This window comes from Salminus brasiliensis, chromosome 16 (assembly GCF_030463535.1).
Source record: "Salminus brasiliensis chromosome 16, fSalBra1.hap2, whole genome shotgun sequence".
Classification (NCBI taxonomy): Eukaryota; Metazoa; Chordata; class Actinopteri; order Characiformes; family Bryconidae; genus Salminus; species Salminus brasiliensis.
In genome coordinates, this window is record NC_132893.1 from 26,431,539 (window position 1) to 26,457,554 (window position 26,016).

At 40.5% G+C, this 26,016-nt stretch overlaps 1 protein-coding gene across 2 annotated transcripts; it reads left to right on the plus strand.

The window, feature by feature from the left end:
* Positions 1 to 26,016, plus strand: wrn (WRN RecQ like helicase). 2 transcript variants are annotated; one of them, XM_072658136.1, is made up of 35 exons: positions 1 to 582; positions 2,067 to 2,179; positions 2,830 to 2,975; positions 3,058 to 3,206; positions 4,195 to 4,344; positions 4,534 to 4,579; positions 4,664 to 4,769; positions 5,201 to 5,552; positions 6,435 to 6,515; positions 6,864 to 6,978; positions 8,578 to 8,653; positions 8,818 to 8,885; positions 10,731 to 10,839; positions 11,344 to 11,412; positions 11,510 to 11,592; positions 11,675 to 11,781; positions 12,213 to 12,400; positions 12,490 to 12,664; positions 13,103 to 13,284; positions 13,387 to 13,488; positions 13,945 to 14,037; positions 14,658 to 14,799; positions 14,997 to 15,167; positions 15,262 to 15,356; positions 15,567 to 15,627; positions 15,738 to 15,814; positions 15,965 to 16,043; positions 16,124 to 16,236; positions 17,239 to 17,353; positions 17,555 to 17,686; positions 18,690 to 18,852; positions 19,669 to 19,829; positions 20,703 to 20,837; positions 21,657 to 21,821; positions 25,793 to 26,016. In XM_072658136.1, exons 1-35 carry the CDS (start codon positions 514 to 516, stop codon positions 25,904 to 25,906), a joined length of 4,302 nt encoding a protein of 1,433 aa, XP_072514237.1. In that variant the 5' UTR covers positions 1 to 513; the 3' UTR covers positions 25,907 to 26,016. The 2 variants fall into 2 exon arrangements, with proteins under 2 accessions (XP_072514237.1, XP_072514238.1); XM_072658137.1 differs by lacking the exons at positions 1 to 582; positions 2,067 to 2,179; positions 3,058 to 3,206 and having other exon boundaries at positions 2,952 to 2,975.

Sequence of the window (26,016 nt, forward strand, 5' to 3'; positions counted from 1 at the left end):
TGATTTCCCACCAATCAAAACACCAAGTGGGAGTTGTTGGCTCTGGACTTCTGGTTCTGCCTCGAGGAAACCTGTCCTTGCTCCTCCCGCTCTGTAGGGGGCGCCCACTCACATCCACAGTATCACAAACTGCGATAGATAAACAGGGGCAGGAGACGGCGGGAGAGCGTGTGGCTACTGGCTCAGTTAACTCTAAGCTCAAACCCCTTCAAACTGTGTTTTACTGTAGAGACATTTCAAAGGGCATGCAGTGAAAATGTCTGCGTTTTGAGAGCATGCGTGTTCAGTGACCCGGGGTTGGTGCTGGAGAGGCGGAGCGGTCCTTTAGGGTGCTGAGTGCAGAGTGGCGCAGTCTCAGCGGAGCTGGAGGAGCAGTAAACATGAGCTCCAAGCAGAGCCTCCACACCACACCTGAACATCGCAGCTGTGTCCGGTGATGGGAACAGCGCCTGGCCCTTCTCGCAAGCTTCCTAAATAGTCTAAAGAAGCAATACAACCAGCTAGTATTCAGCAATGGGTGACAGAACACTGCCCATGTGGATGGCAAAAACACTTACCCATGAAGACCAAGTTCACTCCCAGGTATGAAGCCAAAACTTTAGAAACTGACCTTTAATATCAGAAGATGAAATCCTCATTGTGTAGCTGTTGTGTATCCTCATTTGGATTAGTGTGTGTATATGTAGATATATATATATATATATATATATATATATATATAATGTGTGTGTGGCTTATACACCGTTAACACCAGCAGTCACAGTAAGCAGGTTTCTGCAGGCTCGCGTGCTGTAGTTCCCTTTTTGCTGGTAGTTTGTTGGAAGGTGTGGGGGCTTTTTATTGGACGAGAGAGTCGCTGATTTGCATACATGTATGCAGGTACCTGTGCGTGGTTATGACCATATTCAAATCCAATTCTAGTAGGAAGCTTATGCAGTAATTATGAATATATATATATATATATATATATATATGTATTAAACTCTTATTAAGAATACCAATTTAATTTTTCCTGCGAGTTTTCAGTTGCCTTCTCTATTTGTGTCGTTCATCTGAATCCTAATAAGCAGGCTCACTCTAAAGAGTCCGTATTCTTAATTTGCATAAGCTGAAAAGCACAATATGCACACCTGTTTGGCAGACCTCCAGCCTTAGCTGAAGTTTAGCAGGCATCTCTTCCCTCTAATTTGACTACGAATGAGAAGTTTGTCTTATCTTCGTAAATAAAACTGCCAGTCGAGCTCTTGCTGTTTCGGGGAAAAGCTTGTATTTCCTGCCATTTGCTACAGCTGTTTGTTTTAGGACCTAGATTATGTCTAGTCTAGGACTGAATTCTAAAATCACGAGTCAGTAGGATCAAGATGAATCTGCGCCTGTACTGTATGAATGATATTGAGCCTGTATTGGTAACTTAATGGACAGTTTGGCAGTAAATTGAAAGACGTCTTACTGACTTTTATTTTCAAAGGTTCTCTTTTAAATGTTTTGCAGAAAGAAACGTGAAGGTTTATCATACTCACTTATGTTTAGCAGACTCCACAAGGGGGTGCTATAGCACTAAAGTGGTGCTACACATAAATGACACTGTGTCCCCTTTTATTTATTAGCTTTAAGTGCTAAAAAAATCATCAATATGGTTTGTTTGATAGACAGACTTGCAGAACATATAGATCAAGAGAAATGTATGATTTAAGATCCATGGTAGTTGCTGTCAGGACAGTGGTCTGATTGTTGTGGTGCTTTGCGGATATCATTACGTGTGCCACTGGTTTATCCGTGATTTTTATTTGCCATAAGAAGAACAGGACTTTTTTTAATCGATCAGAACACACATGTACATGCATATGATTTACTGTTTAGGAGTAGGCAAAACAGATTTACAAAAATGTAAATGTAGGCAATGTAAAGCATAACAAGTGCAGGACTAATGCTTAAATGCTTGGAAGCATGTGCAGAAAATGGCATGAATGAGTATATCAGTCTAATTCATGTTTACTGCAGTTATGTTTGAGACTTTTTAAATGCATTTTTGTGTAGCATTGATATGACTTCTGTGTTTTGTACAGGGTGTCTATAAAAAGAACGTCTTAGAGGATGATCTACCATACCTGGAGTTTGGTGGCATTCTTATGTACAGTCAGGAGAAAAATGATTGCTCCTTTTTATCAGAAGATTTAAGGTAATGTTTAATATCTGCAAAGTATCCACACTAGAATTCCATCATATCTTTTTTCATTTCACTCTTAACCAGTCCATGCCTCGATTTTATGTCCTGGTTAGCATATTTATCTAAATTAAAACTTAATACACAGTTCATCAGTGGTCAGAGATTGCAGCCCACAGGCCGCTGTTGGCTTGATATGTCTGTTTGGTGGACTCTTCTCAGTCCAGTAGTGACCATATAATAGTGACACATAACCCATGTGGGGTCCTGACCATTGAAGAACATGGTGTAAGGACGCTAACAGATTATACAGAGAAACAGATGGGCTGCAGTCTGTAACTATAGAACTACTAAGTGCTCCTATATGGAAAGGGTCATGGTTGATCAATGTATTAAGTAACCGTATATATCAAATGCCATATTGTACGTTACAGTTCCTTTATTTACTTATGCATTCATTTGTGATTGTAGATTTGCTTTTTATGGTTCTTACCTTGACTTACCATTTTGTCAAGTTACAGAAGTAGATGACTAGATGACTGAGGTTGTCTGATGATGAATTACACCTCCTTACACTGTACACTATGACCATGTACTTTGTGTGGTCATGTGGGTATCCTGACAAACCTGATCCTGTGTGTCTGAACACTTTTGTCTACACTCAGGTCCTCTCTTTCACCAGGCTCAGCAGTGGGGTTTGATTTAGAATGGCCTCCGTCTTTCACCAAGGGAAAGAGCAAGAAAGTGGCCTTGATCCAGCTTTGTGCCTCAGAAGAAAAATGCTACCTCTTTCACCTCTCCTCAATGACTGGTATGTTGAGCTGTGTGCAATCATGGATTCATGTCATGGATTTCAATGTAAGCCTTCGGCTCACCTCTGAGTCCTCTTGCAGGATTCCCTCCTGGCCTTAAGATGTTCCTGGAAGATGAGAATATCAAAAAAGTTGGCGTGGGTGTTGAGGGAGACCTGTGGAAGCTGATGTCTGATTATGACATTAAGCTGAAGAATTTTGTAGAGCTCTCTAATTTGGCGAATGAGAAGGTGAGGCTCATAAAGTCAAAATAAGATGCTAAAACATTGTAAGGGCTGGTTTCCTGGCCAGGAAATGAGCCTGGGGCTGGGCTACATGGCTTTTTACATGGAGATTTTCCATATAGAAAGAAACTTAAGTTCACAACTAGGCTGAATCTTTGTAGATGCCTGCTTAGAGATTTGAGACACTTTTTATTAGAACACCTTATTTGTAATATAAATACACTATATGGACCAAAGTAATGGGACACCTGCACGTTAATTGTTTTTTTCCGTATTCAAGGGGATGGATAACTTTATCCTGCTTTTGTTAGAAAGCAGATTAGTAGTAAAGGATTTCTGAGCATTCTGATTTTTGAGCATTGCTATGAGGATTGCATTCAGCCATCCTTTGAGGTCAGGATGTTGGATAATCACCACCCCACCTCATCCCTAACTCACCAACTAATACTAAAAGTATTAAATGAGGCACCATTATGGCCAAGAACACGGTTCCACTGAGCCACAGCTCAGTGCTGGGGGCGTCATACCCCTCTAGCGCATGTTTATCCTATTCTATTAACACTACTTTTCTACAGGGACTAGACAAGTTGTCAGCAGTAAGTGCAACTTAAAGTAGCTGAATGCAATAATTAGAAACATTTAAACATACAGTTTATCACAGAAGTTCCATATGCTAAAGACCCTCATATAAAACGTTAAGGCTTGTATTATGTCCATTCTGACTAAAACCCGAATGTACTAAATAAGGTTCTGCGAGCAATTTAACGAATCAAGATGTTCATGTGATCCAACAAATATAAAGAATGTTGTTAAAATAATGAAGCTTGATTAATAATTACATAAAAAAAAGTTGGTCAGTGCGTAGTAAATAGCGACAAGTGCGCAACATGAGTATGCAGTATGAGCCCGTGTTTAGCCCATATAGTGCCCCCCCTGCTAATTACCATTCAGTTTGACAGTTGTCTTTTCCACCTTGTGTTTGAAAACTGAGCAGCTGAGGTGTATGGAGAAATGGAGCTTGGATGGACTGGTTAAGCACTTATTCAAAAAACGGCTCTACAAAAATAAGGACGTCCGCTGTAGCCCTTGGGATGACTTTGAGTTAACGGAGGAGCAAAAGCGATATGCTGCGACGGATGCCTATGTGAGTGTGATCTGCAGTTTTTTAAAGATGAACACTTTCTGTTGGCTGGGCAAACCCTGTTAATAATATTAGGTTTATCATTGCAAATTTTGCTCCAGAAGTTTAAAAGAGCAGAAATATGAGCTTAATAATAACTTACCGCACCTTTAAACTGACCAGCGGCATTTCAGAGATTTCTTCATGTTTCAGGCTGGATTGATAATTCATCAGCAACTGGAGAAGATGGTGAACTCAAGTAAGCTCCATTTTGCTGTTTTTCCTGGCATATCCGTGATTTGCTGTACGGGTCTTTAGGTATACTTGTCTTATGATTATTTAGGTGCTTTGACGACTCCAGCTTGCTTAAAAGAGAAGCTTTATCAAATTGGCAGAGAAATCGAGAACCTCGCTAGCCATGTTCCTGATGGGCTCAGCTGCACAAGCAGGTTTGTCAGGTTTTAACAGTTTCCGTTTATTCAAAGTTATAGTTGTTTTAATAATGTTGTGGTTGCTATATTCTGAGCACCGGCTGTCATGCTCCCACTTCTTCCTTTTTTGAAACAAATACATTGGATTTGCATTGTATCTCTAGGAAAACCAGCTAGTACAGCTTAACATGACAACATCAGTTGTGATGTGTGGCCGTCGTTTAGCTTAAGACTCCAACTAGTAGGAGGATGAATCGATGTTTTGCTCCCTCGTTCAAATGAGATTTCAAATATTTTTTTCAGCTAAAAGTTTCAAATACTTGCTTAAAATCAGCGTCCCATTCAGTTCAGTGTTTGGATAAAATGAAGCTATGCTGGAAAGAGGCTGTAATCCTTGTGCCAGTTTCTGTGATGATGTGCTCAGCACCTTTTTCCCCCTGTATTTACAGCACTGACAGACTAGTAGAAGAAATATCTCAGCATGTTGCATCTTTAAGAGGTCTTCTGAAGAGCGACATAAGCTTGAATAAGGATGCAGTAACAGAACATTCCCCAAACACCACTGAGGACCAAGTGGATCATGAAGCAGTCCAGGGACCTTCTGAAGACAGAGGTGGTCATTTCTGCTTTAAAGAACCAGTAAAGCAATCCTTAACTTTGGAAAAGGATCTAAACCCCAGTGTCCAGCCAGTTCAGAAAGAATGCATCATGTCCTTGGATGTGTCTGAGTATGAGCTGCAGATGTTGGAGATGCAGGCCAGAGAGGAAGAGAAGGAGGAGCAGTCCATTTTGGCTTTCCAGGTTTGTTTGTTTGCTATTCGACATAAGACACCTCTCACTCCCTCACTCATGTTTAGCAGTCTGAAGATACCCACAGGGGGGTGCTATTAGTATCATATAGCATTTGGTGCTTCTCATCGACTGTAAAAAGCATGGGCAGTATGGTTCCATTCCCTTCCGTTCAATAGAAATGAAGCATTTTTTATTTTTACTAAATGCTGTAGCTAAATACTGAACTTTGTGTAGCTTTCATAGTTATTTACTTATTTTGTCATCAAAGGGAGACTTTTCACATATATTTCCATAAAAGAAAATGGTTTTAGCTGTAGTAAAGCCTCTGCCATGTCACACAGTAGACATCGTGGAAGATATGCAAAGAACTTGAGTGTCTGATAATGCAACCGACAGCACAACTCGACACGATAAATAGCAGTATGATTAACTAACTAGTTGCCTGACAGCTTGACTGCATCTCAGCTACTCCACTGACTCGAAAGGTGCTGAGAACGTCCTCAGTGTTGCCAGCTGAGCAAAAATGTCTGTTAATGATGCCTTGTAGACCCTAGATTGCTCTGATCACTGTGGGTAAAACAGAGACTCTAAACGGGATTAGGATAAAATAGCCGATACCTGACCCATTTAAAAATGTCCGTCTGCCCCGATTCTGATCCGCTGGATCAATTTAAGTACTACCCTGTTCCCTACTAATATTGTTTTCAGCTGTACTTTTGTGTACTCTATGTTAAATGCTGTGATAAATTGGAAATGTTAGCAAGACACCGCCGTTTTAAACCTGACAGCTACCATCCTAATGGTATTATTTTTAGAGCTTCTTTTTAGACTGCACATCTGGTATAAGTACCCCACTTGCTCCCCACGATAATGATGTTCTTTCTAATCAAGGAGAAAGCCGCACTGCAGAACTCGGCACATCTGTCACGCAAAGCTGAGAGCGATGAGGAGTTTGACAGCGAAATGATTCAGGTAGGTCTGTGCTTCTATTTCTACATATATAAAGCTAAATAATTAACTGACGGTTCAAGAACGACAGTGTCTGCTGCGTAGTCTCGGCTTCCCTTCACTGTTAATGATGATCATAGTGTGTTTCAAGCTGGTATTAAACTTGCTGGTGACGGTAGACTACTAAGTATTGTCAGTACCACACTGTACAGTATTTATTATGGAGCTCAATTTCTCCACTGCCCAACTGGAGCAGAAATCCTTTTGAAAATAAATAATTCAGTTAAGCCTCGTCTCTTAATCCTCAACGCTCGCCTCTCCTGAAGATTCTGTCTGTTGAATACCTGTATCCACTCCTGCTTTTATCAAAAGTGTGTTGAAGAAGTGGAGAAACTGAATGACAGTTTTGAGAAGCAGCCTAAGGAACCCCAGCCTGTTGTTGAGGATGAAGATGAGGATGTTGAGGAGGATGCGGAGGAAGGCTTTGGTAAGTAGACCTTCTTTGTGCTTGCTTATTTGCATGTAATATGATTTTTATTTTTTAGTAGTATTGGATGCACACACACCATATTTATGTAGCATGCTTATCTTAGTCAGACCACCATAATCAGACCACCCTTTATGTGATTTCTCTATTAACCCTGATTCAAGATTATGTTTGCCAATGGAGATAAAAAAATAATAAAAGGTAAAAAATTGTGCTTAATGTAATCAGTGGATAGATGCCAAATGCCCTTTGTGTTCAGATATATGAATAGAACTCCTCTCTGATATTGAGCCGAACAGAAAAGGTGCAGTTTGATGGTCTGCAGTGTGGAACTGTTTAACAGTTGAATATGGAATTTCTGCTGTGCCAGCGTTTCTGTAGTGCTTGAAATATCCGCTGTTGCGCCATATATGGGCTATAGGATGAGACTGTATGAGTGTGTAGCTATATCTGTCCTTGACCGCAGCAACATGCAGTCAAAACCAGATCCAGTCCCATGACGTCTTGTACTCTGCCTTTGGTTAAAAATTAAGCGGCTGTAAAAGGGCTGCAGTTCACAGTCAGAAGTGTTGTGTGACTGGTGTGATTTAAGAGCACCAGAAAACCAGGAGAAAGGAACAGTTACTGCTGTGTGTTAAAGTTTTTCTCTGACTTGCTGAAGCCCATTTAGTGCTATGAACATGTCTTTGTCCCCTGTCTGAGATGGGTCCTGTTATATCTGGCGAAGAATTAGAAGCGAGAAGAAGGAGAAGCGGGCCATAATCTAAGGCGTTGTCAGACACTAACTAACAGTTTGTTTCAGACGGGGGCAAAAGCTTTTTAAAGGCTTTTTGTACGCATATGTGGTATGTCAAAATATTTGTAGACACCCCATCTAATGAATGCATTCAGCTACTTTAAGTTGCATTGTTGACACAGATGTAAAACAGCGTATCTAGTCCCTGTGGAGAAGTGTCACCAATAGAATCAGACTCTCTGGAGCAGATAAACATGAACCTATTGGCACCATACCTAATGCCAGTGGTATGCTCCACAGCATTGAGCTGTGGAAGTGTGATCTCTGGAATGATGATGCTCCATCCAGTCACTCCAGGATAAAGTCTCTTTTTAATACCCTTGATTTCAGAAGAAACAGTTAATGAGCAGGTGTCCCAATACTTTTGTCCATATAGTGCACGATAGGATAGGAGACATACCAGGTGTATGGAGTTATCTAGATTAGAGCTGGGCCATATGATAAAAATATTGTATGACAATATTTAAAGATATTTTCACTGTGATGGACTTAAAAACTACCACCCAAAAACTCAAATTTCCCAAATTTAGTACAGTGATTTTTTTTTTTAGATGTGCTGCACTTTATCCCATTAAACCAGGCTAATTACACTGTTTGTAATAAAACAACATGAAACAGCTGGTCAGTGTTATTTAAGCACTGATGATATCCTCAATATACTTTAAAAAAAAAAGCATATTGTGTATGATAAGATAATTTATCACAATGCGATAAAATATTGTCATATTGCCCAGCTCTAATCTAGATTCACATTTTGAGGTCATTTGTGTTCAGCTGTTTCTCAGCTGTTTGTCCATTTGCAGATCCAAGTCTTCCAGAACCACTTCCCGAACAGATTAGATGTCTGAAAATGTTTTTTGGACACCACAGTTTTAAACCGTATGTCTGCCATTACTTTTGTTTTGTTACATACTTTTGTATCTCACCCATTGTGCACACTCAGTGTGTTTAATGTGACAAGTGGAAGTAGCACTTTACTTTGAAGAACTTGCATCGCTGCCAAGGGTATTCATTCTAATTTAGCACATGGCACTCTTCTGCAGGGTACAATGGAAAGTGATTCAATCCGTTCTTCAACAGAGGAGGGATAACCTTGTTGTCATGGCAACTGGTAAGTTGCTTTTTTTCCCCCTTATTTTGGAAAGGGGAAGGGCTGTTAACTGATAGTCTGGATATTTAGATTTCTTACAAAACACATGATTAAGAAGCCATTGTACTGTCTGTTGACGGTCTGTGAGTTTTTACTAGAACGCTCAACATGCCTGATCCTGCCAGATCCAAACCTATTTCCAGCAGGTAGAGAAGAAGTACTGTATCCCTCTGCAGAATATTAGATTTGTTGAAAAAAGTTAATTTTTTAATGTTATTCCTAAGTTGAAAAGATGATCTTTTGAGAAAGTGACTTATTTAGAGTATGTTAAAATAACTTAAATAATTTTTTCACAATACCAATTTGTATAACTTTTTAAACATTTAAATTTAACATTATGAGAACTGTAGTAAAATGTTTATTATACCTTGTGTTTGTTGACAAATTATCCTTAAATAATGATTACTCAACTTAGTATTAACAACTACATAATCATTGTGTGAAACCTTGTATTTTCTATGCATCTATACAAATGATTATCCGATACTTATATCATGTAGGCTTACACACATAGCTAACAATGTATGGCTTGTTTCTAACCCACATAATACCCACTTGTAACACGTATTGGTGTGCGACATATAGAGTCACTTTGCATGGCATATTACTCACCCACTTACTAACTTACATGATATTTACTCATAAGACGTATTATAACCTTATTACATTGTATGGCCTACTAACTCACATGACATGGCCTCCTGAGACACATTAACATGTAACATATGGAGTTCTATGGTAAAGGCGGGTGATTCACGCTTAAAGACATTTGCGTTACTAAAACTATACATCAGCATGACAAGTGAGGCCACTCCATGTGTCTGAAGTCACTGTCATGGACCATCGTGTTGGCCCCAATTGGGACTGGTGTACTTTGTTTGAACTGAAGTGATATGGAGGGGATGCTGATAGGGTCGGACAAAGCGGCCTTCTCTCTGTGTGGGTAACTCCCTAACCTGCAGCTGCCTCGCACACACATAGAGAATGCTACACTGTCCAGCTTTGAGAAAATACAAAACATAGTCAAGGTCAAGCATGATGGTGGAGTCAGACACGTGAATCTGAGTACTAACATGTGCCATCTTGCATATTCACATAGACTAATCTGTAGAAACGCCTCATCGGCAGGTTTCACGTCATTTGGGGTATAAACGTGGAGTCAGATGAGAACGGGGTCAGAACTTTGCTTTGGGATGGTTGATACACTGTCTTTAATGCATTTGTTCTCCTGGATCCAGCATTCTTAAATAAATACTTTGGTTTGCTTCTAACTTCACTCCACTCGTCTGCGACTCTTTCCACAAAACGAACACGCAAGGTGTTGCGCCCCGGAAGAGGGGTGGGGTACGGGCAACACTATGTAGACATTTTTCTACAGAACGAACAGCTTTTATTTTGACATACCAAGAAAAAATCTCCAGAAATTTCAAGAAAATAAATAATTTATTTGAGATTTAAAGTCAGACAACATAATCATTTACTACAGTCGTGGACCAAAGTGCTGTAAAATGTGTGTAAACCTATACCTGTAGATACCATATTAATTAAAACCATGCATCATACCTGAGCCTGCCAAGTACCTTACACTGTGACACAATGTTATGAAGAATGGAACAATAGAAATGCTGTAAAATTACTGTGATTCAACCTTTTCACATTGACTTCCTTTGAAAGGTGAGATTTTTTTCTTCTTGCCATTTTGGAGATACAGGCTTTTTATGTGACAGCGTTAATTGTGGGTAAATGATAAAAAGACTGAAATAAGGATCTTCTCTTATTGTGTGTGTGTGTACACTATCTTTACAGGTTATGGAAAGAGCTTGTGCTTCCAGTTCCCTCCAGTTTACTGCGTGAACATGAGTGTGGTCATTTCTCCTCTGATTGCTCTAATGGAGGACCAGGTGCTGCAGCTCAAGTGGGTAACTGCGAGGGTTCACCTTTAGCACATTTTTTCCAGAGTGAATAAAGAGTTGGATGGGGCTGTCCCATGAAATTAGGTTAAACGGACACATTTGTAAATGTCTAACATCCCAGCAATTAGGTTATAGTTCTGTAGTGAACAACTCTGTAGTGAAATCTCAAATAATCACCACAATTCTGTTATATTTGCTGGTACTCTTTACACAGTAGTGGAGTGTAGACGATATTAGCAGTTTACCTTTTATGGTTTTGCATTATTTCTGTGTTGATATTTGACATCTGTGTACTTGACCCTACAGGTGGCCTTTGCTAACAGACCCCTTAGCAGACTGATTGGCCCTATGCCATACTTCCCACACATATCTATTGTATGAAGTGTATGAGTGTTCACATATAACACCAGCCTTTGTTTTTTATGAAATGGCAAGACTCAGAGCTCGAAACTGATTCCTTCCCAGCTACTAAACAAAATGGTGACGTTCCTCTCTCTGCATTTCAGAATGTCTAACATTCCGGCTTGTTTCCTTGGATCGGCTCAGACCAAAAATGTGTTTGCTGACCTAATAAAGTAGGTTTATTTCTGTCTGTGTTTGCAAATTATGGAAGCCCTGTACCTTGACTGTTCTCATATATATATATATGTGTGGTTTGTGCTTTACATCAAGGGGGGTTTTCAGAGTTGTATACATGACCCCCGAGTTCTGCTCAGTAAATATTCATCTGCTTGAACGGCTGAATGGATCAATTGGTAAGTAAAATGAGAAAAAGGAACAGTTGTAAAGTTTGATATTTCTCTCCAGTTATTGATCATAACTCTGGTCTGATTTTAGGGATCTCACTTGTTGCAGTGGATGAAGCTCATTGTATTTCACAGTGGGGTCATGACTTTAGAGGTGCTTACAGAGACCTTGGCAAACTGAAGAGAAGCCTCCCAGATGTAAGTTGTCTGTTTCCAGTCTAAACAAACATAGACAAAACAAAGCAGCACCAACCATATGGGTTTTGTTAGGGATGTGTTTTATCCAATCATGTTCATTCCTGCAACAGAAAATGTCACTATTACCAGTGACTAAAGATCTTAAATGTAGAAAAGAAAACAGTGGGCACAGGGCACAAAGAAATAAGGGAACAAGATGAAAGTAGAATGTAGCTAAGTGCCCCCAAATGTTCAGAATCTGCTCTGGTTAATGTAGTTGTTCCCTGAAGAGTGAGTTTGAGGTTAAATAATATATCCTATGCATTCAAAACCCACCACGCAGCCCCGCCATACCCGCCATGCATTTGGTTTATTTGCATTTGGTTTATTTGGTTTATTTTGCATTTGGTTGGCTTTCATTACACTTGTTCATTTGTTTGTTTATTCTCTAGGTTCCTATTGTGGCACTGACAGCCACTGCAAGCCCCTCTATCCGGGAAGACATAGTAAAGAGTCTCCACTTGGTGAATCCTCTAGTTACTTGCACTTCTTTTGACCGTCCCAATCTCTACCTAGATGTGAACCGCAAATCTGGTGACCTCATCAAAGACCTCAAGAGCTTCGTGGTGAAAAAGAGCGGGTAGGCTGTTGCATCCACTACAGTTCAGGCTCTTTCAGACATGCATTAATAATAACCTAAGCTTTTCTGTATGGAATGGCCATTGTCAGAGGTGATTATGAGTTTGAGGGGGCAGCCATCGTGTACTGCCCATCTAAGAAAGAGGCTGAAAGAGTGACTGCTGCTCTGTACAAGCTGGGTATCCGGTGTGGGGTTTACCATGCAGGCCTGAGCATCAAGCAGAGGAGGGAAACCCAGTATCAGTTCATGAGAGATGAAATTCAGGTGGGTTTCACCTTTAACACTGCTCTAATTGTTGTTGAATTGTTTATGAAAAGATGCAAATCACTTTTTCGATGATTTAAATGTTTTTCTAAATACTTTTTAAAAGAATTGGTTAAAATTCTTTAAAAAGTTTTAAAAACCTTTTTGAAAAGCAATCTGAACCTTTCCTGAAAGGTGATTTGAAGATGATTCGTTTTTGAAAAGCGATTCAGATCTTTTGAAACATCATTTTAACCTTTAAAGTAAAAACTAAAATAAAATCCTGTCAAAGCAAATAGAGCCTTTTTGAAAAATGTAAAAAGTAATAAAAAAATATTTGCGCTTTTTTTAAACCTTATTTAAAGCAACATAAACCTAAACTATGTCGTTTTATACACACATTTGAACCTGGAAATTAAGTTTATTCTTTTCCCAATTGTATTGTGTTGTCATTTGCAGTGTGTGGTGGCTACTGTGGCCTTTGGGATGGGAATTAATAAGCCTGACATTAGAAAGGTCATTCACTATGGGGCTCCTAAAGAGATGGAGTCCTACTATCAGGAGATTGGCAGGGCAGGCAGGGATGGACTGCCCAGCGCCTGTCATGTCTTATGGATGCCTGGGGATATGGTACTCAACAGGTGACTTTTCGCAAACATGGGTTTCTACAATTTTCAAAGCACTGAATGCTCTGATCTTGCATTTCAACACTCAGTATATGCCTCCATGTATATATTGTTTAGATTCCTTCTCAACCAGTCTAAAAGTGAACGATTCAGAGGGTACAAAATGGAAATGATGGCCAAGATGGAGAAGTATTTGAATTCCACCAAGTGCAGGAGGAAGTAGGTTAATTGTGTGGTTTGGAATATTCTGTATTTTTATTTGTTTGCACAAATTTCTAATTTATAAACTAACTTCAAACACTGATCCTACATACTTTTAGACTTATTTATTATTATTCTTCTTTAGGAACCATATTTTTTGTTAAGCCTTGGGCTGTGCCAGTATATATCCCATATCTCCCAGCCCTTTCAACAACTGTTGTCTGATTGGCTTATGGTATTATAATTGAAACTTTGTGTCACTAAAATTTAGGAGCATAAAATGTGAAATGAAGTGCTAAAGTATACTTTTTCAGTATGTCTTTCACAGAAATTGGCTATAGAGATGCCTGTAGCATTTTGTTTATTGCTTCAGGGTCTGGCCCAGTCAGGCCCATTAATGGATGGCTGGTTCTTCATTGTAATGCATCATTAATGTCTTATTCAAATGAATCATGAGAACTGTAACATCTGCAGGTTAATTTTGTCACATTTTGAGGATAAGCAACTTCGAAAAGTCACATCTGGTATAATGGGAACCGACAAGTGCTGTGACAACTGCAAATTTGGGTAGGTGTCTGAAGTTTTTTTTTGTTTTGTTTTTTATAAATATGATGTGTATCCTTGTATTAATCTTCTGTATTAGATATTATGCTTAATTGTGTTATACTCATGTGGATTTATTTCATTCCTTAGTGTTATTTGTGTACATTGTGGAAACAGGAGAACTTTTTAAAACTGCTAATAACTTGTATGGAAGAACTGATGCAGCACTGATTTATGCAGTTTTACTGGTTGGGAATATGTGTCTCATGGTAGCATTTAAAGAGTGTAAGGTAAAATGCAGGTTCTTAGCATTTATTGAGTTGTACAGTTTGGTGTGTCTGCTATTAGAAAGGTGCATTCATTGTGACCTAAAGTGATTGTTGTGTACTCTCACTGACTTATTAACTTTAAGGGAGTAGTTCAACTAAAGAAAATCTGATTTAAGCAGTTTTCCTGACTAGCTCAACTGTTTTCTACCATCACACACTGCATCATTGAATAATCTGAATTAAAGTTGCGTATGTGGTTTCTGACCTGTGTTTTTAGTGGTTCAAAATATTGGAAATTCACTTTTCAGTACTTTAGTACAGTTTACTGGTAAACAGGTCAGTGCTCTCTCTTTCAGTTCTTTTGTTTCTCCTCAGGACCCATCTTGGCCCTGGCCAAGAGTCTTCAGAGCAGGACCTTCAGGACTTTGGGCCCTGTGCCTTTCAGCTGATGGGGGCAGTGAGCGCCATGGGAGAGAAATTTGGCATTACCGCTCCCATACTTCTGCTGCGTGGCTCAGTAAGGCTCAACACCCCAACTACAAACCAAATAGTCACTCTAAGAAGAAACCACAGAAGAATATTTGTTTAAGCATTGCATTATTTTCTCCATCATCCCATCTGACATGTTTAATAATCAAATAGTTTGGTTGGTATATATGTGTTTTTGATGGTTGCGTCTCTTGTCTGGCTTCTTTTATACTCTCTCTTTTCCAGACATCTCAGAGAGTTCCTGATCACTTCCGAAAGAACCGCTTTTTTGGCGCAGGGAGGAGTGTGTCTGAACCCTGGTGGAGGGCTCTGGGTCGTGAGCTTGTCAGTGAGAAGTACCTGATGGAGACTGCTGGCTTCAATAAGTTCAGTACCCTCTGCAAACTCACCCCCAAGGTATTTGTGCAGCACCAGATTACACATTAAAAAATGATGGTTTGTGCTTGTGGAATTGTGATGAACAGGCTCTTGCATGTGTATCTCTATTCAGGGCAGAACCTGGTTAAACAAAGCTGAGGATGAGAAACACAGAACCCTCCTCCTGCAGCCCAACAGAGACCTGTGTTCAAGAATGTATGTGCCAAGGTACGCCCCCCCCCCTTTCACTGTCTTTCACTCTGTGTCCCAGTCTATAACTTGGTCACTAGTGGTATATGTACCACTGTGTAACACACTCACTCAGTTCACACTCACTCACTCACTAACCTATGCACCATCCCTGTGACACCTGTTGCTCACACATAATAAATATACCACTGTTAGTTGGCTGATGTAATATGCTCTTGACTTCTACAGAAATCAAGATGTAAGACCCTCTGTGGCCAGAGTTCAAGATTCTCCACCAAGCACAATTCAGGTTAGTATGTTCATCATTGCAGTTTAACTCTGCTGTCATAATTATTTTATTGTGTTTTTTCTCCTCTTTTAAACTCAGCCATTGTTTTACTAATCCACTGTCTTCTGTAGTCATTGCAGAGAACATATCCCCGCTCTCAGGCAGCTGCCAGTGCAGTGGTCAAGAAGGGTGCAGCATCAGATTTCAGGTATACCTCATACAAATTCTGTTCATGTTATATTCATGTGGTGAAGTCCACTTCTAATGGGGCATCCATGTTTGGTAATTATTCCAAACTTAATCATTATTTCAAGTTGTTTATTATACTGTGAAATGAGCATTAAGGTGATTGTGACAGGTCCATCCCTGGACCTTCAAAAGCTCCCTCAGCCAAACCTCAGCCCCCTGCTGTCTCTGCCAGAGAGATGGAGTTACAGGTACTGTTCTCAAAACTAAAGATTTTTCTTGCAGATCGTTATCGTTTCTGACTCTGACCCAGTGTTGTAATTTATTGAAGGCTGAGCTGTACAGCAAGTTGGTAGCTGAGAGACAGAAGCTGGCCAGCGTAAAGGATGTCCCTCCAGCTATACTGGCCACTAATAAAATCCTCCTGGACATGGCCAAAATAAGGTATTGTGTAACAGTGTATGTGTCTTGATAAAGTGTGTCAGAAACGTCCGGAGTCCTCAAGAGTACACAGCTAGAGAGAGTGTCAGTATCCATTAACATGGAAGCGTAAATGGCAGCACTTAACGGCTTCCGTTCTTGTTGTAATCAATAGCTGAGGCTACTGTCCTAAATACACCCATAATTCAACCAAACACACTTGCCCGAGTTTCCACTCCATCAAGTGTAAAGTCCAGGTTTAAGTCCAGCTGTTATTTGTAACGAGGCAACCAATAAAACAAGAGTTAATCTGAACCGGAGTGAACTAATGGACTGAGTGAACGCTCTGCTCCTTCTCTGCTTTGCAAAACTCATTCTAGACTCTTCCTGGCTCTGATACGCTCCGCCGTCTGAACGCTTTCTACACTGAGCGCATTCAGTGCTGAGCTCTGTGCGGCGGTAAACCGTGCACAGCATCAGATGTACAAGGTCACTCAAATGCATTTTAACTTTTTTATGCCAAGACAAACTAGCCTTTTGTTCATATTGGGAAGGTTTGTATTCCAGACCTGTTAACTGCCCTTCTGTTGGCTGAAGCCCAATGAAGATTTTTGAGGGAGGTTGAAAACTGGTTAGCACTGTGTTAAAGTGCAGGTTGAATGTGACGCCGCTGTGACTGTGTAAAGGTCTATTTTTATACATGCTGCTGAGTCAGAAATAATGTGGTTTGTGTAGCTTGGTTTTAAGACATCCAATGTTCCTGTTCATGTTTTATTGGGTACAATAATAATAATGACCAATAATATGGTCAATATATGTTCCACCTCCTCCATCTAGCATGGAGTAAATACACTGAGGTAGCTAAGAGATCCTCTCAGCAAGTGAAAGTGCATTTGATTATAGACTCACATTGACATAAGTGATCTCTAACTGATGCCTGTTGTGAAGAGTTTGACGTATTGTATTGTATTGTATTGGGGTGTGTGTGTGTGTGTGTGTGTGTGTGTGTGTGTGTGTGTGTGGCAGGCCTTGCACAGTTGCCAGGCTAAAGCAGGTGGATGGCGTGTCCGAGGCAAAAGCGAACATGCTGGCTCCACTGCTGCAGACCATTACTGAGTTCTGCCAGAGACACAGCCTGCAGGTGAACCCTTTAACTCAGAAATGTCTGGAGGTGCTGTTGTTTTACATTGCAATTGCAGAGAATATAATATACTTAATAATGTAGCTGAGTAATTTATTATTAAGAAGTGACCTATGACTGATAGGCTTAATATACAGCTACACAATGCCTTTGTTATTGTTGGTGATATCTGCAAATCTCGTTCTCTCTTTGTTCCCACAGGAGGCTGCAGCCACCAGCTCCCCTTCAGTTTGCAGTGTGTCACCTCCCAGTATGCAAACAAGAAAAACCTCTGCTTTAGCCGACAGTGTTGCTATATCCTACAGACTCTTCCAGACTGAGGGAAAAAGCATGGTAGAGTGCCATTTACTGTCACTCATGTGATTACAGCTTCCTGTGCTGTAAATCCACCAAGTCTGACTTATCAGCTCCTCTATAAACTCTTGATAATTATTTAGGTGTTGTCCCTCAGGCTTGTTGCAGGGCAATGATGCAGCAAGCACTATGCAACACACCGATGAACCAAAGCATGATGACTATTGTGCATTTGCCTAATATGCTGTTAGTCATTTACATGCTATAAAACAGCTCCCTACATTGTATCTCTGAAGGTGCTCAGCTTTTTGCACCAATACGATTGGCTGTGGTTTTAAGCTCGTCTTGCAGGTACCTGCCTGTTCATGTGATGTAAAAGAAAACAGGACATCTCACACCAGGCAACCATCTTGCATTTCTCCAAGGTCCTGTTTGGATGATCATGTGTCCATTGTAGGCTCTTAAGATGGTAGACGGTGTGTTAGCATGGGCACTCTGACTGGTCAGTGAATGGCAGCACTGACAGCAACTTCTGCCACAGTAGCCATTTGGTTGGTTTGGATCGGACAGCTACCATTGCCATTGTGCACTGAGTCTTGGGTACTCAACACACTATTGCTGATTAGGTATTTGAAGTAGGTTTTCACCTCAGCTGACCGGAAGTCCCCAACAATCCTTTTCATCTTGATGTTGTGAAGATGCTCCAGTCCAAGCAGTCATCAAGCAGTTATTATATTTGCCCTTGTCAAAGTCGCTCAGTTGTACACACCTTCCCATTTTTCATATGTCTGACAAGTTGACTACAACCGTTTTCTCATCTGTCATAATGTTTTGGCTCATCGGTGTATGTGCTACTGGTAGTTTCGTAAACTTTAAGGGGTTTATCCTTTGTTTTAAATCTTTGGTACAGTGTTGAAATACCTGGGTGGTCTAAGGCAACAGGCTCAAATTTGTGTACTTTCCTGAATGCTGAGGATTCTGGTCTCCATATGAAGGTGTCAGCATGACAAGTTTACATTGTACATCACTTGTGTTTTTACAGCGGCAGGTAGCTGATGCACGTAGCCTGCCTATGACCGTGGTGGAGTCCCATCTTTTACAGGCTCAGAAGGCTGACCATCCACTGGACACAGAGAGAGCTGGACTCTCTTCTTCTGTATTCAGTACGATCACCCGCATCGTCTCCTCTCCACCTCTCAGCTCAGGTAACGTACTGATGTGCTGCTTAAGTCTAAGAAACCTCTACGTATGTGCAAAGATTGATGGATGTAATGTGGAACTAACGTTTACAACTGCGCCCTGTGTCACGCATGCATGGAGTGTATCGAAAAATCATGCGAATCATGGGGGGAAAATGCAAAAGCGCTGCAAACTCCCTTCTACCTTCAGGTCAGAAACGCTCCCTCCTGTTTGCCGTAATTTATCACCACCCAGTAACACACCAGTAAAACCAACATTGACAGTAATGGTGATCTGCCTAGCTCAGTTTCTTAATAGCTTCGTAGTATTAAGATCATCTTAAATGGTGGAGAGTGTCTCACGTGATGCTTAAGCTTAGCTCAAGGTGGTTAATGTCTGAAATGGAAGTAAAAAAAGATTTGCTGGACCAAAATTACACTAAACTGTCAAAAGCGTGATGTTTGCCGAACTGTGACTTTTGTGTACCAATACAACCCTGATACCTTTGCTTATGTTACCTTGGCCTTTAAGTTTGTGGCCTGCTGTTGTCTCACAATTTCATGCTGAATGGACCAGTAGAAATCCTCCAAAATGACTTTGTATTAAACCTTTTTACATGTACTTCCATTGAAAGTAAGGAACGTTTTTTCCTTCTCCTGTAAGTTTGCCATTTTGGATATACAAGATTTCTGCATGACAATATTAATACATAAATAACCATACACATCCCTACTAGTTCTCCAAGGTATCCCAGTTCACTTAAGGCAGCAACACAAGTGCTGATTTATTACTGTGATGTGGTAAATGAAGTCTCTCCTCTTTTCTCTTCATTGTTCTCTTAGACCTAAGTGACTTTAAGAGGATTCGCTCTTTGGTGCCTGAGGAAATCAGCACTTTTCTGCTGCGGCTCTGCGTTGCTAAGCTCCAGAGAGAAGGCTTTCCTAATCCTCTGCCTTCTAGTCCACCATCAGCACAACCTAACATCTCCTGGATAGAGCCTCAGGTTAGTGCTCTTGTGTCCATGCTAATCAAGCTACCTGTCCTGCCAGCTGTCTTACAGTCACATTCCCTAGTATGGCACTTTTGCCAGCATGGTAGCAATATCAGTCAGGTCAGTGTGCCACACTCCAATTTATTTATTTATTAATTTGATTTAAAGCAGATTACACCACATTTCAGCCTATGCTGTTTTGAGACCACCAACAGAGGGCAGCACAGTGCCGTCATCTTTAGAGTACTTCTGCTTCTTAAGCTTTAATCTCAAGATCGTCTGTTGCTCTCTTGCTCTTGCTCTCTCTTCCTCTCTCTCTGTCACATTGTTGTTGTTTTTTTGACAGTTGTATTAATTAATTACATTGCATACATTTTTAAATATTAAACAATGTACTTCATTTCTACAAGTTGTATTTTCAGACAATAAATGCCTGTGCTGAGCAGAGTCAACTGTCACAGTACTTCTTAGAAAGCTGTTTCCTTGAGCCCAATCTCTCAGCCTTGTCACCTCATAAACCCTCCATTAAGGCAGGGGAGGGGCACTAAAGGCAGTGGCTGACATCTGGTGCCTCCTCTCAGACTGATTACTGCAGATCTGTTTTCCCAAGCGCCTTGGTCCAGCAGGCCGCACTCCAGATGTGCACCCTGGACATTTTCTTGCTTCTCCTCTTCTTCTTGGCACACATCAGAAATCATCTGATCTGTGCTAAACAGTGACAAGTAGAGGAGACTTTTATATTGAAATGAGGACCGATGGCAGATATGTGTATGCAACATGGATAAACGGCATTTTCTACAAAAGGCATGAAAAGATCTTGGGTACATATGTAGTTATTTTCTGCTGACAGTTTTAGAAACTCATTTTAGACCTCATTGCTTTCAGGCCAAGCCTGTTGAGGTGCATGGTGCAAGTGCTGCTCTCAGTTCAGGGCTTCAGCAACAGCAGCCTGAGGAGGACCCAGACATGAGTATGGACATGAGTGAGGACGACCTCTTCAGTGAACTGCCCATGCCCGAGGTAAGCCCAATTCAGTCATTCATTGGCATTGAGTCTCTACGGTCAAGGGGCGACTTTCTATGTGATTTTGGAGTATTGCTGTAAAGATTTGATTGCATTCAGCAACAAGAGTGTTAGTAAGGTCAGAGTGTCGGAAGATCACCACCCCACCCCACCTCATCCCAAATTCCCAACATATCCCAAAAGTATTGGATTCAAGAGACCACAGTTCCACTGCTCCACAGCTCAATGCTAGAGGGCTTTATACCCCTCTAGCCAAAGCCTGGCATTAGGCATTGTTCAAGGTTTATCTGCTCGAGAGAGTCCTATTCTATTGGTAATACTTCTGGACAAGGATCTATACAAGCTGTGTGTGTGTGTGCAATTGCACTTGTCAGCAATGGGTGCAGCATAATTAAAATAGCTGAATGCATTCATCAGACGGTGTACCCCACAAACATTTGTACATATTGTGTGTGTGTGTGTGTGTGTATGTGTATATATATATATATATATATATATATATATATATATATATATATATACACACACTATATGTCCAAATGTTTGTGGACACCCCTTTTAACGATTGGATAGTAGAGACTAAAAACAAAAATAGGACATCTTTCAGCATTAATAAAATTGAGCAATTGTTTTATGCATTTTGCAATAAGTACAATTGTTCATGAAAAAAATGCAATACTGCTTTGTGGTGATTGATTATGGTGGTTGAACTGTTATGAATGAATATAATTAATTACAGCAATGTAGAATAACTTGCTCATTTGTGCCCAAACAAAAATCTCTAATTGTGTATGTAAACTGTTTGTCTCTCCGTAGGATATGGGCCCAGTCAGAAGAGATGACCAGTGTAATGACCAGTGTAATGTGGAGACGATGAAGCCCACAGCTGTCTCCTACACAGGGGGGATGAAGCTGGCCTCCTGGAACCAGGGGGATCTGGACAAAGACACTCAAGATCTGTTCAGAGATTCACCAGTCAAGGTATTTCTCACACAGCAAGCTTGTGAAATGTTTTGGAAAATTAACTCAGTAGTTATTAAGAAAACTCTTAGTACTTAGTACACGACCCGCATCTAACTTTTTAACATTTTATTTTGTCCCCTGAGGTCCACTTGTAATATTTGTATGGGTTCATGAACCAAAAGCAATTTTTTTTTACACAATCACTTTCCACACCTTTTTTTGTTTTAACTAAAACAAGCTGATTTTGCTACTGTGCGTGTAAGACCGCCATTTTTTCTAATTTGTCCAGACGTGAGTATATCCTCCTTTTCTGTTTGCTTTGCATTGTGGGATATTTATGTCCATCATAACCGCACTTAAAAAGCAACTGGGTCTAGGTATGCACTGTGGATATTTGGACTCAATGTTAACACTTATCTATGTTATACTACATACTCAAATTAGTTAGCATTACTAATTTGTATGCAATTGGGACAAACACCCAGTGTCCTCTTGTGTACATGCTACACTTTTTCTTCGTCATTATCATGTTTTTCTTAGTTGTTGTTTTTTTAATTCTCCAGCGAGGAGTTGTGAAATGTGCAGTGCTCAATGACAGCTACTCGGAGTGCTTGTAATTAACAATTAATTGCTAATAAATAATGCACAGCTTTGCACTGCTACACTAATACATTCTTAGTCTCTGGTTTTTGGTCTGGTTTAGTTTCAGGTTTCATAGTTTTAAAGGTCTTTCTGTGCGTCCTCTCTTTAAGAGAGTTTAGAATAGGCATGTGAATACAAAGCCTCAGCCAGGCTAATGTGGGCCTAATGGCTGGGCAGCGTGAAGTGCTTTGTTTATTTGTGACCGAGGCCTCTGGGACCTGACCTCTGACCCACAGCTAATCACAGGTGGCGGGATCGATGGACGCGTGACAGCGAGCTCTAACAAGATGAGTGCTGTGGTATGGCTTAGCTTGGGGATGTGTGTGCCATACTTACATTTGACCCCTGTCTGCCCTCTCTCTCTTTCTCACACACACACACACAGACACACACACACACACACACACACACGGTCATCCTGCCGCCACATCTGGGGTTTCAGGCCCGCCTGCCATAAATGCTCTGTGTGAGTTTAGACAGTCATAAAAGCAGTTTGCATTCTTTAGGGAGGGACGTGTTAATTGACTAAGCGGTTTGATTATATGCATTTTCCAGTAAATATTATGTCAACATATCAGCGTAAATATATTTTATATTATGAATAAAAGACAAATGGCTTTGCATTCATTTATTGCATGCAGCTCACATAGGAGGTGATCTGGACCTGATGTTGGTTGATGTTGTAATTTATGTGTGTGTGTTTGCTGTCTGTGATTTTAACAGATTGACCTACCTAACTCAATGAAGCAATTAATTAGGGCCAGGGTTTCCCCAAAACATCTTTGCACAAAGATTATTTCTAAAGTTGCAAAGGAAGGCATTTTAATGGGTATTTTAAGTTGTTCTTTGACATTTAAATAGTAACTATGGGATTGTTGGCACAAAAATGCCCTGATGCGGTTTTACAAGCCTGTTTACAACCCTGTTATTTTGCCTCAGAATGAAGCGCTCTTATATGTGGACTTGTGGGGGGGAAAGCTACACAATAGGCTCTGCTTTTACTGGCTGGTTTACGGCACTACCATGGGCTCACAAAAGCCTCATATTATAGTTTTAACACTGTAACAAAAAAACAAATCATTGTTTCCTCTCGGCAGACTAAGGCGCTGCCTTTGTGACCCACTGTGGTCATGCTGCCTGCCATCAGCAGCCAGAGCCCAAGAGAGCAGTTAGCTTTGCTCTCTCCAGGCTGGTAGATCTCCAGTCTCTCTCACTCTCTCGCTCTCTCGCTCTCATGCTCTATCATTTCAATGCGATGCTAGTTGGCACAGGCGTCTGCTAGCCGATGTATCAGAGCTGGGTACAATGGTTGCCTGGTGACGTTACATCTGTGGCAGCGAAAAGAGGTGTTGACTGGTTGCGCATGTGTTGAAGGAGGCATACCAGTCCTCACCCTCCCAGTGTCAGGAGCATTACATGGGATAGGGGGAGAGTACTAATGAGTGGGTTGGGTAATTGGCTACCTAAAATTGGGTTAAGAAGTTGTAAAAAAAAAAAAAAAAAAATAGAATAGAAAGAAAGAAAAATGGAAAATGGCCTGGTTTATGTAGCAACCCGTATTCCCAACTTGCAGAGACTGGAGGTGATGTGCTCTCTAGTATCAACGACACCGTATTGTCCTGTCGATATTATGCTTAACGTTTCTCCAGCTTTGACTAGGACTTTTGCTAGTGGGCTGAGTTGATTTATTTGGACGTAAATGAAATGACTCTGGGATTTTGCATTTGGCCTGTTTTCCAGCCCTGACTTTTTCACCTTCCATGTACTGAATTGTCTTTATTCCGTTTCCAAGGAAAATAATGTTTTCCATTGTAGGGCCCTTTGTAAAATGTCGAGTGAGGCCCTGGCCAGCAAGTGACTGTAAGACTTCTGCTCCTCTTAGAGAGCATGTTCTCTGCAGTTCTATGTGGCACACAGTTTAAACCACATTTAAAAATTTATGATACACCCTTATTCCATTCTCACAGCAGCATAAATGCCATCTAAAAGCCCCCCATATATCGTGACCTGGACATTTATGGAGATGTAAGCATGTTTAATAGGGCATTTATCAATATTCCTTTGTACTGCATCAACAGAAACCTGTGGATCAATATGTGAGTATTAGGGCCTGATTCTAAATGGATAAACTCCTTGATCTGCTCCCAGCGGGAGCGGCGGTGGTGAGGTCACTAAAGATTTAGCGGCAGCAAGATTGAACGAGACAGAGAGGAAAAACACGAAGGCCTGAAGGAAATGAAATTTGGAGAGACAGATAAATGGCTTACGTGGAATTGTGACTGATGGTAATCCGATGGTGGATGTCTTGCATCTGTGTGTGTTGTGATGGGGAAGTCTGGGGCAGGACATTTTGACCCAGAGAGGAAACCCTGAGTACCTGCTTCTGTTCAGTTCAGTTCCTCAGATTTCAGTACAACACACAAAAGGTTTAATTGAGAGCTGGTGTCTTCTTTAGCTTTATATCCTAGTGTTGAAAACATTGTGTAACCGGACTATGATACGAGACTATTTGTCACATGTATTTATTTATTTTATTTTTTTATTACTGTCTCTATACATTGTCCTTAAGTGTCTCAGCAGTGACATTGTCTGTGCTATACTATGTACATTGCCATTGCCTATCGATAGGTCATGTGGTCAGACAGCTTATCTTGATGTAGTAGAGCCTAGTGTGAGAGCTGAGAGCCCTTTACACAGAGCATAAAGGACAGGAGTATCACAAGATCAGTAGTCTGTATGGCATCTAGCCTCTTTAGATGGTATCTTGTCAAAAGTATCGTTATTGCATAGTGGACAGTGGGAGCTCATGGGGTAGAACACTGGGTTATTGATAATAGGGTTATTGGTTTGATACCTGTGTTTACTCCTGAGCAAAGGCCTTAACCCTCTCTGCTCCCCGGGTGCTGCAAGCAAGTGTGTTCACTGTCCACTGTGTGTGTTTGCTCACTAGTCTGTGGATGATTTAAAGGCAGAAGTCAAATTCCATCTGTGTCCAACACCTTTTGTGTAATGTGATCTCGGTATTGGTGGGGGGTTTTCTGTGTTTTTCATAATTGGTGACCAGTGTTGTCTTTTAGCACTCCCGGTAAGCAGTGGATTATTAAAACAAAAATATTATCCAACTTTATCATTATCATTAGCTCCTAACTTTGAACACTCCTTATGTCTTCAGTGTGAATGTGAAAATAATATATATAACTACTACATATATTTGGAGTAAATGGAGTTTTTCATGATCTTGGCCATTTAACTTAAATACATGTATGTTCTTCACTTTCTTTATGTGATTAAATGCTTCCTAACGTTATGTTCTCCATTGGTTGTAACATGCTCTCTTATTTCTGCAGACAATAAGCCAGATGCCTAAGAGAAAGCTACCTGATTGGGCAGAAGCACCAGGGGGCTCAGTTACCGCTGCTGCAGCAAAGAAAACCAAAAAAAAGAAAGGACTTTTCAATTAAAGTGTTCCAGACCTGTACAGCTGTAAAATCACATTTCAGAAAACAATTAAGACATGTTTATATATTTGTGAATAATTGCTTAAATAAAATTATTTTAATTAGTTCTGTGA